The sequence below is a fragment of the Schistocerca piceifrons genome, chromosome 8, assembly GCF_021461385.2.
Source record: "Schistocerca piceifrons isolate TAMUIC-IGC-003096 chromosome 8, iqSchPice1.1, whole genome shotgun sequence".
In the NCBI taxonomy this organism is placed as follows: domain Eukaryota; kingdom Metazoa; phylum Arthropoda; class Insecta; order Orthoptera; family Acrididae; genus Schistocerca; species Schistocerca piceifrons.
The window spans coordinates 224,279,585-224,293,601 of NC_060145.1; the positions used below are offsets into that span (position 1 = coordinate 224,279,585).

Genomic DNA, 14,017 nt, shown 5'->3' on the forward strand with positions numbered 1-14,017 from the left:
CAGCAATGTACGACCAACGGTGCGTGCACCAGCTTCGCCGATATCGAGATACTCGTTCATGGGCTGTGCGTAATAATGATCGGCACTTTGTGATATTTACATATCTCAATGGATCTCCCCGTCTGCCATCCATATTTTCACGACGGTGATCCCCCATCCGTGTCTGCTCCGCTTACATGCTTGTTTTCACAGCGTCGAGTGCCCGCCCCAACAGGCGACATTCCAAGTCGCAGTGAGCAATGTTCATAATGTTTTGGCCTGCAGTGCATATTATGTGCAAATGTATCTGATACAGGGGAACTGTGATGATGATATACATTTTTCAAGAAATCCAGGACCAAAGTACAGACTTAATGTGTTATAAACGAACTTGTGCTCCGTCCGTAAAAGATGGTTGGCTACAGGACAGACATACCTTTTATTCAGTTAACTGTGTTAACCGTCAGAACATCTACGCACCATTTGTTGGATCAATTTACGTACTTTACTACCAGTCTGACCCTTTTCCCACTGCAGTTATTTAGACGACTTATCTGCTAATTTAAACACCAAATAAACTTACGAAGTGACGATGACCCCAACTGACCGAAGACGCTGTTCACCATCTGCAAGAATAAAGAGAAATTTGCCATTAGTTCATAATGTTTCACTGTCTTTCAATACTAAGTCAGAATTTGTTATTGTTGAATGGAACACTAGCTGATGTTATAGTGACTGGAGTATTTGTCCCTAAATCAAATATAAATATGCGGAATTTCATGAGAGGACAATGTAGGGTCGGTGCAAATGGAGCAACCCAAATTGAACTTGTTGACGTCGCGAGATCGTGAGTGGTCACTTGCGAATTGCGTCCATTGTAGCTGAACAGGACTCCGCAGACTGCAGAGTGACCCGTGAGTAAACCAACGGAATAGTTTTGGCAGTCAGTTTCAGCGACACGGCGACCGCTTTGCCAAGCGATCTGGCACAGACCATCTCCTCGAACATGTATCTGGACTGTTTTACTTTGAAAATGTTGAAACTTGTTGGAAGCATTATACAAGTATAAGCTTCCAGGCTACTGGAGGAGGGATTTTCATCGGGAAGCCTGGAGCGGTGTCTGCTATATATTTTACATTTCATTTGTGAAACAGTAAAGTAAAGAACTACGTTAACGGGATGAAGTACGCACGAAAAAGTAATTCATGAGTATTCCGTTGTGTGACAACCACCGCCGTTGTCGTTGTGTAAAACTACATTATCGCCGGCAAACGACTAAAACGAGGGAGAAGCCATAAATATCCTCAAATTCGAACACAGTGGTGTTCACATAACAATGTTTCTATAAAAAGTTATACTTGTATCTGCGTGTGTAGCGCCATAGCTGCTAAAAACAGCCGGTGATTTATGTGCGTATCGATGTATGGATTAATTGAGAACTGTCTTAGTTTTCTGATTCGTGTGTCTGTATTTACCACAACTTCCTCTGAATTTGTCCGAGTACTCGAAATGTCACAAGAAGATAGTTGGGACCTTCAGACCGTTTTCCTCTCCCCCACGCTCACAATCGGCAGCTTCAGTTTATCATTTGAGAGCTGTGCACTTTGCAGAACAGTATTACCATCCAATTGACAACGAGTCACCAATTTAGGTCGCCTGCAGTTAAGTTCTTTCCAAGCTTCTCTGTTTACGGATGCCCTAAGGCTTAATAAGTTGCAAGAAATGCGCAGATATATTTTTAACTTTCAGTTTAATCTGATCTTTTTCCAGTCTGCTGCATCTTACATTTTAATTCCTTCATTTTCACTGTCCAGTAATGAAGGGAAATACCTGGTCCATGACTTTTCACTACTCAAGCTTGTTTACAAGCGTTCTACTGTTACCTCATACATCAGTAACTGTAAGGGAGGCATGTGCGAGCACAGCGTCTCTTTGATATGAGCAACCTTTATAGTTTGCGTTTTTTTTTGTAATAGCTCTTTCTTGCGTAACGGAGTTTCTTAATCAGCGCAGAATTTGTGTAGCAAGCAGTCGAATAATCACCCTATATCTGGCTGGTGTGTTAGAACCAATGTAGTTAACCCAACGTGCGCATTCCCGTTATGTTTTCCTTGCATCGCAGTTTAACTGAATGTTCAGTATTCGCCCCAAGGTGAGAATGAAGTAAATGCCGAAATATTCTTGAAAAGAGTAAATATTTGTAATTGTTTAATGTCTGTACTGTCCAATGAACACATCTAACAAATAACGACGCAAGTAAAAGAAAGAGTCATGAGTGGCGTCAAAATTCAAGGTGAAATGATATCAATGCAAATATTCAGTGATAACATTACTATACTCAGTGAAGATGAAGAAGAATTACAGGAGCAATTCAGCGAAAGGTGTAATGAATACAGAACATTGATCGAGATTAAACCGAAAAAAGACAACGGTAACCAGAAATAGCGAAAATGAGAGTAGCTAGAAACTTAACAGCGAGTTTGTCGGTCACGAAGTTAAAGTACTGTGCTACCTTGGAAGCGAAGTATCCTTCGACGGACGAAGCAAGGAGGAGATAAAAAGTAGACTAGCACAGGCAAACAATGCGTTCTTGGTCAAGAGAAGACTGCTAGTGTAAATCATAGGCATTAATTGGTAAACAAATTTATTAGAATGTACGTTCTGAGCACAGAACATAAGAGAATCGAAGCGATTGAGCTGTGATGCGACAGAAGAATATTGAAAAATCAGGTCGACTGCTAAGTTAAAGAATGAGGAGGTTCACCGCGGAATCTGTGGAAAAAGACACATATGGAAAACACTGACTTAAAGAAAGGACGTGACGATAGGACGTGTTTTAAGCTATCCGGAAATAGCCTCTTCGGTACTATAGAACTCTAAAGGATATGGTTTACTACACACATAAAAAAAAGTTTTGCGTCACCTCGGTTACGAGAGATCCGGAACCAGTACAGAAAACTAATACCCAGTAGCACGTTCTCTTGCATTCGTCGTGGCATACTATCCACAAGTTCATGGAGGCACTGTGGGTCCAGATTATCCCACTCCTTAACGGCGATTCGGCGTATATCCCTCAGAGTGGTTGGTGAGTCACGTCATCCATAAATAACCCTTTTCAGTCTATCCCAGGCATGTTCGGTAGGTTTCCTGTCCGGTGAATGTGCTGGCCACTCTAGTCGAGCGATGTTGTTATCCTGAAGGAAGCTATTCACAAGATGTGTGCGATGGGTGCGCGAATTGTCGTCCATAAAGACGAATGTCTCGCCAATATGCTGCCGATATGGTTCCACTATCGGTCGGAGGATGACATTCGCGTACTGTACAGCCTTACATAACCACTAGTCGCGTACGTCGGCCCCACATAATGCCGCCCCAAAACACCAGGAAACCTCCACCTTGTTGCACTCGCTGGACGGTGTGTCAAAGGCGTTCAGCCTGACTAGGTCTCCTCTAAACATGTTTCTAACGATTGTCTGGTTGAAGGCATATGCGACACTCATCGGTGAAGAGAACGTATGCCAATCCTGAGCGGTCCATTCGGCATGTTGTTGGGCCCATCTGTACCGCGCTACATGGTGTCGTGGTTGCAAAGATGGACCTTGCCATGGACGTCGGGAGTGTAACTGCGCATCATGCAGCCTACTGTGCACAGTTTGAGTCGTAACACGACGTCGTGTGGCGGCACGAAAACATGGTGGCGTTGCTGCCAGGGTTCCTCTGAGCTATAATCCGTAGATATCGGTCATCCACTGCAGTAGTAGCCCTTGGGCGGCCTGAGCGAGGCATGTCATCAACAGTTCCTGTCTCTCTGTGTATCCTCCATGTCGAAACAACATGGTTTTGGTTCACTCCGAGGCGCCTGGACACTTCCCTTGTTGAGAGCCCTTGCTGGCACAATGTAACAATGCGGACACGATCGAACCATGGTACTGACCGTCTAGGCATGGTTGAACTACAGACAACACGAACAGTGTACCCCCTTCCTGGTGGAATATCTGGAACTGATCGGCTGTCCGACACCGTTCATCTAATATGCGTTGCTCATGCATGGTTGTTTACATCTTTGGGTGGATTTAGCGACATCTCCTAACAGTCAAAGGGACTGTGTCTGTGATACAATATCCACGCTCAAAGTCTATTTTTAGGAGTTCTGGGAACGGGGTGATGCAAAACTTTTTTTAATGTGTGTATCATCTGCTACCTTATCGAACATCATGGATGCAAAAACTTCATACCGGGCTTGTTAGAGTATTAGAGAGCCGTAGTACTTATAACAAGGCAATTGGTACCGAATACGTTCGTAATCGGTAACAATCCAAACGTTGATAGATTTTCCCAGCACGTTTAAGGAAATACAACTCTTTATGAATATAGTAAAGATCGGTACGTCCATGGTATTTTGTAAGCTTAGCCGGTGCCAACGTTTAAGCCAAATATTTATAAATGATGGAACCAGTTTTATTGATGTGCTGTGAACTATGGCGATTAACTCAATAACAGTGAAATAGGACCTGTAGTTGTTTCCAGGGCATAAATTATATATAAAAACAGCAATTAGTAAATTAAAAAATGTGCCAAATTCCGGGAATCGCAAGTTCAATGAGGGTATGGTGAAATCGACTTTCCTGTTACAAGGGCTAATGAGCACCGCCAACTCTCTGTAACAGTAAGCACATGGCACGCTTTATTAACCACCATGAGACGTGGCTGTGGCACGTTATGTGTTACAGCTAGCAGAGAGCAGAGCAAGTATATATACAGGGTAATACAAAACTACATATACAAAAATTTAGAGTCCATAGAGAAGACAAAACAATGAATTATTTAGTTTGACGAAAAGGTAACTCGTATGCCATTTTCACACTTGAAGTGTATTAAAGATTTGATGCTATTGTTGTTCAGAGACGGCATTGAAACTGCCGTGTGATGAATACTGTTTTAGAAATGTTGCTGAAAACGTAGTCATCTTACATTAGCGCACAATTGGCATCTCCGTGCGAAATGCCTGGCCTAGTGTTGTTCATGACCACATGATAGAGACGTATCTTTGGCGTAACGCGATCGGTGAAGCAAATCACCGTATGATTCTCCACGAATACTACCGGATATGTTGGAGAATGTGGCGCCGTCGGGCAGGTAACAATTAAGCACGACGGGGCCTCAACATACTTTGTCGTTTGTGTCAGAGGATATTTCAGCAAACGTTTTCTCCAGTTGTTGGAATGGGAGGGGTGGGCCAATATTGTGGCCACCCGTTCTCCCTAACTCACTCAAATCGGTTTGTTTTTGTGGGGGTGATGAAACGTTTGGTTTACGAGGCACCGATAGACACTCCAGAAGGACTGGATTCACGTTTATTCATGAAGCAACTGGTAGTTTTGAGAGTATTAGACAATCATTAGAATGCAAATGGCAGTGTGCATTAATCTATAGAAATGACGTTTTCAGCAACATCTCTAAAACAATATTCATCACATGGCAGTTTCAACTTGGTCTCTTCGTGGACTCCTAGTCGGGAAACGGTGCACTAGTGCCATTTTCTGTAACTTAAAAATTATTTCCTTTTATCTACTCTAAACTCTACAAGTTTTCATATGTATACAGGTTGTTATGGGTATAAGAAAACATATTCTTTTTATTGCCAGAGAACAGTGTACTGAACAGCATTACATTAATATGCACTTTATTTGCGGATTAATAATTATAGCGATTAGGAGTAATATGTTTTTAGGTTGGCTATTTCTTCCAAGCACATATGGCAAGAGAAAGCCATTGATGCTTATTTTGTCATGGGCAACGGGTAGACGCGTGGACGTAAAGCGGTAGCCCACTTAGTGGTGCACTTACGACCGAGCGGAAAACATAGGCAGCAAATTATCTGACGTGCTTGCTAGAAGACTGTTCAAAGAAGAGCTAACGCACTGAAGTGGTAAAATATAAAAGTACCAGTGATCACAATATCTTCATCCTTGTGGCGAAATATGCATTAGTAGGAAACAGTTGACGCACCTTATGCATTACTATGGTGAAGCGGACTGCCTGGATCACTCGTGGTATCTCCTGCTAATCGAAACAAAATTACTGGGTCTACACTTCATATGATTGGGGTAGGATGTTAGATAGTATATGCAGAATTTCAATATGGCGTGTGAGATACTCGCTTAGTGGCAATATCTGATGCAAAACTAAAACTTTTACTTTGGTTTGGAACTGTGGACGTGGTTCCCGATAAAACATCCTACTTCTGAATCAACAGCGTCTATGGGAGAGTCATTGCGCATTGTGGTCTTGTTGAGGCTTTAGTCTTATGTCTGTTGAACGTGTTAAAGGACATAATGTGGGCTACACACTATAGCCATGTGCTATAGTCATTTACCTGACTGAACAGCCATAGCGAAAAACTATCATCAACCGTATGGAAACAAAGTTCCTATGTACCGTGCAAAATATCAACTGCCACTAGAGGTTTGAATCACCATAGTCAAGGAACCTAGAAATATCTGCAGTGACGTAGGTATTATTAACGTTGTTTCACACAAGAATGCAATTTCAGCGCTACCGTGTCGATCCTATCGTAAGGACTGTAAGATCCTCCGTATGGATCAAATGAAAATATAGGATAACCACTCTCTAAAGTCATCCCATTGCATTTGTAATCGCCAATGGTTGACAAAACACAGCACATGATTTCATATGCAAAATTTGTGGGATGAAATTGATCTAGCCCAGGCATGCAGAGAAATATCTCGTACAACTTATATACACAAACTTTTTGTTGTGCCAGTTAGATATCTTTGGGTACAACAGGCACTGTAACGGTACTGGTACTGTGCCGAAGCATATAGTTAACCTTCCTCGTAATGACATAGAGGTATTCCATTCATCCAGGAGTCCACTTCAGTGCTGTGAATGACTAGTGGACACCAGTTTCGTACCGGCAACGACTGGGCTCAGATTCCTCTGGTATTCGATGCAGCCACGCAGATGACACAAATGTGTTCAACGTGCCACTCTGCTTCTATACGACTCGTTTACCCTTAGCAAAATGTAAACACAGGAGACAACAGGTGCCACTGAATTCCATATCTCTGCCCACACAGCTTATTGCAAGAACGTAAAGTGGTCCCATACTGGAGTGACACACTGTGTGTGCAGTTTTTGCCCCGGCACAGTTCGGTCCAAGCACCTCGTAAACACGTGGTATTTCATCGTGGATTTCAAAAAGCACTCTAACCTGTGAACGTGATTGTGTACTGAAGTACAGATCGTTATCTTCCTGTTGTATACTAAATTATTGTGCACGTGTCTATGAACTGTATCAATATTTGACAATATCATGCTAGGTAAAGTATCAGAGCAATCGTATGAAACGTTTCCCAAACACAGCGTTACCTCAATCAATATCAAATCATGTAGACATTTGATACTTGACTGCCGACAAATGATTCTCTTACGTAGAGTCATAATGTGATGCGTAACTCATACTGCGAATGTGAAACAGCTAGTGAATCGTCTACACGGGACTACTCATGAACAACTCATACCGATGACGTGAAACAGTAGCTTTTCTACACAGAAGCACATGTTTCGTATCTTAGCACAGATCATCAGCAACAAATTAGCTGTATGCACCAGTCAGTAGCAGCGAAGGAGGTGGCCCACAAACAAGAAACCAGTGGTGATTCTGCGGGGGACTGGGTTCAAATCTCTATCTCGCACCTATATTTAGGCAGATTTCTTCAACCAGTTCTAGACATGGCTGTGACAGGTCCTCCAATAAATGTCCAATTTGTTTTATACTTCAGCATTTCGTATCGATTTAGTGTGTCGTGGCATAATTTACGCAAATCTTCCAACTCTGTGGTTTATTGCGTTAAATGTATTGCTAAATTTTTGCAGTATTCACAAAAGAGATAATGGTAAACGAGAACGTTATCTTATTGGCCACTGAAATAAACGTTGTTTGTTTTACTAATTAAGTTATCCGGAGCTTTTTAATACCGAATAGTTGTTTTTCTTGTGACAATTTCAGTGATACTTTCAATATTCTGAACACAGGTTACGATAAAACTTCAGTCTTTAGTTTTCTATGTTACTCAATCGACGGACCGAATGGTACGTTCTGAAATTCACACTACTCGTTATAGAAATATATGTTGCCTTGTAGAGAAGAAACTAATAACTGTGAGTTGCAGTCTGGCGAATTAATGAGTATTGGTAATCCTATTGCAATATTAAGTAATTTTTTCAAGATGTATCTCATACTTTTACATCGCATTTAAACTGAAATTTATGCTGTAAACTTAAACCAGACATATTGATACATAAATAATATTAAGGTGCTATGAATTAAAGAGGAAAAGAGTTTTCAGAACAATTAGGTAACTACGCCACCAATATTTTTACAAAACGAGAAAATAAGCCTCCTCAGGCAGTTTAATCATGTTACAAATTTTTTTAGGCTATAAGGTAAACTCTTGAAAAAGTTGTGAGTTACTTATCTTTTCACTTCGAAATTCCCTTTGGACTTACCTCTGGTCAGCAAACTGTGGCACGAGTGTGCGATGAATTCCGTTAAGAAAGAAAATAAGGAAAGTGGGGAACAAGTATTTTGAAACTATACAAGAGTATTAGTTTATGCATGCAGTTGTCTTCAATAAAAAAAGTTGCTAAAAGTCAAATGTAGACATGATTAGCAGCATAAGAGCAGAAATTGTAAGACAATGAATCACCTACCGCTATTAGAATCTCACTCATTAAGTGAGACTTACAGTTCAACATAAACGTGTATGATAAGCCGTACCCATACTGGCAACATTCTGGAAAATGTGTGGTCAGTCAGGCTTACCTGTGCTGGTACTCCTGAAACAGAGAATTTTAAAACGGTCGATTAGCAGCTGCTCACACTTTCTAAACCTAACAAATATATTATGTAATACTGCTTTGCACCACATCGATTACATACAAAATTACTCCCGAATGTGGGTCCAATGGGCCACCACCCTGCCACACTGCACGAACAGAGAAGGTAGAAAAATATTTATTTTCTATAATTACTGTAAATGGCATAGGATCATAATGTGACACATGTGGTTATGCATTGTGGTAAAGATAATGAGGTACAGATTCGGTACTAACTTATTGTTCATTTCAGTAACAGAATTTTTTGTTAATGAAATTGTTTGTTTCCACAGCCCCTTTTAGGTCTCAAACATCTATGACATACAAGTGCTGATTGAAATAACGAATGAAAAATTACGGCAAGATCAGGATTTGAACCCGGATATTCTGCTCAGTAGGTAGAGATATTTGAGACTTGCAAAGGTCTGTAGAACAATATAGTTTCATTTGGTTGAAGCACCTATGCGTGGGTTCCAGGCAGGATCCCTCATTTCGTTCGAAGTTGAAGAGCCTCAGCACTGCTACTCGCATTTAGGGCTAATGCCCAGTGCACTGAGGTGTGAATGGGAAATTGGGTTGAGGAGGGAGGGGTGCTAGGGTAGTCCGTGAATTTAGGCAAGGCCTCTGTCCCAGGGTAGTGTAGTGGTTAGGGTATTTGCTTAGTGAGCAGACGACCGATGTTCAAATCTCAGCCTTGGTACAAAGTCTAATTGGTCGCTTCAGTCTGCATGTATATTTCTCTCTTTTTTATTGTTAGACAACGTGTTGCCTAGATAAATAGGTTATCTGTCAGTAGGTTTAATGTGAATCTGCGTTGATGCATTACAGGGCGAAGAGAAGCCTGAGTTCAGTAGCACAAGGTACAGTAGCACATTATCTTCGAATTATTATCTGAAATAATTGTCGATATATTCGTACACCAACCGAGCAGAGTTAGAGCGAAGCTAATACCTCAAAATGGCTCTGAGCACGATGGGACTTAACATTTGAGGTCATCAGTCTCCTAGAACTTAGAACTACTTAAACCTAACTAACCTAAGGACGTCACACACATCCATGCCCGAGGCAGGATTCGAACCGCTCTGCCACAACGGCCGGCAAGCTAATACTAATTCATATCATGTTTCAGTGATCATATCAAAGCGTTCGATAAATAAATGTTCCAGTACTTTTTATCTTTTACGATATTGTTCTTCTTCTGGGTCATTAAGCCGGCCGGAGTGGCCGTGCGGTTCTAGGCGCTACAGTCTGGAGCCAAGCGACCGCTACGGTTGCAGGTTCGAATCCTGCCTAGGGCATGGATGTGTGTGATGTCCTTAGATTAGTTACGTTTAATTAGTTCTAAGTTCTAGGCGACTGATGACCTCAGAAGTTAAGTCGCATAGTGCTCAGAGCCATTTGAACCATTTTTGTGTCATTAAAATCTTCATTGTTCGTTAGACATCCGAAGACATCCATTAACATGAACGATGTATTTAGTCACCAGTGTTAACAACAATAAAAAACACCAGATATATAACTGACATATAGTCATCCAGTAATACAGTATTGTCAGCCAATAGTTTAACAGTATCAACAATTTTCATAGGCAAGTTGAAGGAAAACTCGCACTGAAAGGCGCTGCTTAATCAAAAGGCTTTCGGCTTTCAGTAATGTTCGAAACGTACATTTATACGTGTTTTGTAAGAAAGAAAAGAATGTTTTCTTGCGATACAATATTAATGCTAAAAGTCTCTTTTGTGAATGAAAAGAGTTGATGGGATATTGGGTTTTACATCTTTCCCACACTATATGATAAAATGTATACACAGAGCTATTATCAAACATAAACATAAATTTGGGTGTGTCCACCTTCGCCGTTGTGATGTCTAGAACTTTGCTTGGTGACACTTTCAATGAGGTATATGAATGTCTGTGGAGAAATGACAGTCAGTTGTACCTCAAGAGCAGAAGCCGAAGTAGTCCGATCAACGAAGGAAAATTAGGGGAAAATTTCGTGTAGTCACAAATCCTTGTACGGCGGTAGCAAGGAGTGTCATGAACAACATACTGTAATTCCCAACCAGCGGAGTGAAAGCGTTGGTATGAGGGATAGTTTAAATGTCACTTCCTAAATTTTTTCTCGAACACCTAGAAAACCGTGACTCCTAACGAAAATGTTTCCCTGTGCGAAATTAAGCTACAGGACATTTCATACTACAAAAGTCCCATTCTTTTTTTCCTCTAGAACTAATAGTTTCGGCAAAGCATATTATTAAAAATAGTACTGAAATGCTATGAAATTAACGTTTACTTTTAAATGGAGTGGGTTTAGAACTATTATTAAATGTGTGTGCCACCTCTAAATGCAGTGGACCCACCTTAAGGGACGGATTGCAGGTGGAAGTATGGGATTGGAAGTAGAAGCGTCAGGGAAGGTAGTTCGTAGGATTTAGAAGGTGCACTTCGGTTTTTTACAAGTCTGCAAACCGAAGATAGAGCAGATGATTCCCCCACTCTTTCTACCCTACTACGTCGTAAGAAGCAGCTACAAGGTGTTTCACAAAGAATGCTAGAGTTACAGCACAGTATGACTAAGAATCAATTTCCCATCTAGCAGTAAAGAACATTTTGCAGAGGTTCACGTGGATTCTGTTCATATGAGTTTCTTGCGTTAATATGACTAGTAGCTTACATCTGTACCCCATACAGAGTACACACACTCTACGGACAATGAACACTCCCCGGGCATGTTTGTGCACTCCGTTGCTAACGATACATAGGGTTTGTATAACTCTGTGAAACACGCTGTAGTTCCTTCCTCTGACGTGATGGGGTAGAAAGAATGCGGAATTATCTGATCGCTTTTCAGTCCGAAAATCTATAAGGAAGTGAAGTTCATGATCACAATCCGATGACTTACCAATGTACAGACATTTAATACTTGTTCTCAGCTCACTTCATTTAACAGCAAGCAATCTAATAATATGTGAGTTTTACATCCCCTGCAACACGGAAACTATTGATTGTAGGAAAAAAGAACACTGTCTTTTTTGTACGAAATCCATTGTTGTTTGAATTAACATTTTTGCTAGAAGCTGCGGTTTTCAAGTTTTTGAAGAGAAACATAAAAAAACGCTCCCTAACCCCCCCACCCCCCCACCTCCCGCAGCCACCCATGCTAATACCCGAAAGTTGGGGATTTTTAGTATGTTGTGTACGACACTCCTCTTACCACAGTACAAAAAAATTGCAACCACACGATTTTTTCTGTATTCGACTTTTTTTGTCTTCGTTCACAGAGCTAAACTAGTGACGTGGGACGCTGGTTTCAGGTGAGAACTAGTGTTATGACTCATCCCAAAGATAATTGATTGTGTTCAGATTCCGAACCTGGCCAAGCTAATCTATTTTCAGACATGTTACTGTCTACAAACCACTACCTCACAGATGGTGCCTTATGACATATATTGTCAAGCTCATACAATCAACGTTATAGAACTATTCGTCTACGCTACGCAGTACACAATGCTGTAAAATTGATTATATCGTCCCACATTTAGTGTTTCTCAGCGCAGTAAGTGGACTACATCCTAATCACGGAGAACACCTCCATACTTCACTGTTAACACTACAAATGATGGCAAGAAACGTTTTCCAGGGATTCAGTTAACTCAAACCCTTCCATCACACTGTGACAGTGTATTGCGTGATTTATCACCACAAGTCACTTGTTTCGAGTCATTCATTCCCCAGTAGCGCCTTTCTTTACATATCTCAAACATGATTCCAGGTAAGTAGCTGCTCGATTACAGATAAGGAGCTGCTCGACCACCAAATCATTCTTAACTTCTTATGGACATTCATTGTGCTAACTGGACTCCTGGTGGCACCTTGGTATTCAGGAGTGATTCGTGTAATGCGATTGTTTAGAACAGTTCTCTGCGATACCCGATAGTCCCTGTAGGTCAGTACGTAAGTTTCGCGTTCTTGTACTCGTCTTGGTTTAGCTGTAGGTGTTTCTTACGTTCGTTCTACTTCGTAGTTAGTATAGCTCACTCGGGTAGCCTTAGTAGGTTTGAAATACCCTTGGCGAGTTTGTTACTCATGTGACATCCAACGTCTAGTCCCCATTTGATGAAACTGAGCTCTCCTGACTGACTTACTCAGATGGTACTGTTTCTCTACTGACTTTACTATGCACGGAGCCTTCTTTTATACGGGCGTGTCTCCTCTCGTGACATCTAGCGGACGATTCCGTATTAAAATATGGCTGTTCATGTACTTACGATCACATAGTATAATTGACACCGGGGCGGTGTTTTCTATGTTTTAAGAGACCTATCGAAAGTCGAAAACGGTCAAAACTAACAGCTTATCGGAATCCTGGAAAAATATTTATATTGACTGTGAACTTCTGTGAGGAAACGTTTCTCACATTAAGTATACTCAGCGAGGTATAAAGTCTCTTCAGGCCCTATTCTCGTCTTTTTAGATTTTTACCTCCGTTTTACAGTCGCTGCTTTTTGTATGCCTCTTATGTTCCGCCTTTTTTGTTTGTATGTTCCGACATGTTTTCTTCATTATATTGTTTTAAATGTCTTCCTGTGTACCTGTAATGTCTTTCGGCTGAAGAGCAGCGCCTATGCTGCTGGCAGCTCGCCCCAGATGGGGAATTGGAAATACAATAAAGAAAAAAAAATGTTCTCGTCTGCTAGGGAAGTTACATCTTCTGCATATTGTAAGAGCATATCTATACATCGCGCTTCAACAAGGAGCGCTACTGAGCAATCAGGTAGCTTTGCGCTTAAAATTTCGATCAGACAAAGCTTCTAGCCATGTAGACCTCTTCCTGTGTACACCAAGTTCAGCCAACAAGGGTCATTTTATTATGTTGAGTGGCCCTGATCATGTGTGCTGCCAACGTCTTCATTTCTAATCTGCAAGGTTCATTAATTCCCCCTAAGACCGTTGCTCGCAGATGTGCTTTGGCGTAGCACTTTATACATGATTTTCAGCTCTAGAGACTTGTTTTCTTTGTGATCAAGATGAAGGCTGTTGGGCCGATCGCGGCTTTTTTCCATGTACAAGGATTAACATCGGTCTGTCTTTGCGTCATCCTGGGTAGTTTATGTTACGTTCATCACGGCGAGGCGAG

General features: G+C 41.3%; 1 protein-coding gene across 1 annotated transcript in view; it reads right to left on the reverse strand.

Moving 5' to 3' along the window:
• Positions 1-14,017, reverse strand: part of LOC124711583 (putative lysozyme-like protein) — a 192,210-nt gene that overhangs the window by 54,026 nt on the left and 124,167 nt on the right. The window contains exons 14-15 of the mRNA XM_047241730.1: positions 8,828-8,841; positions 563-605 (exon numbers count right to left, since the gene is read on the reverse strand). Coding sequence (XP_047097686.1) covers positions 563-605; positions 8,828-8,841 — 57 coding nt within the window. The remainder of the gene's footprint in view (positions 1-562; positions 606-8,827; positions 8,842-14,017) is intronic.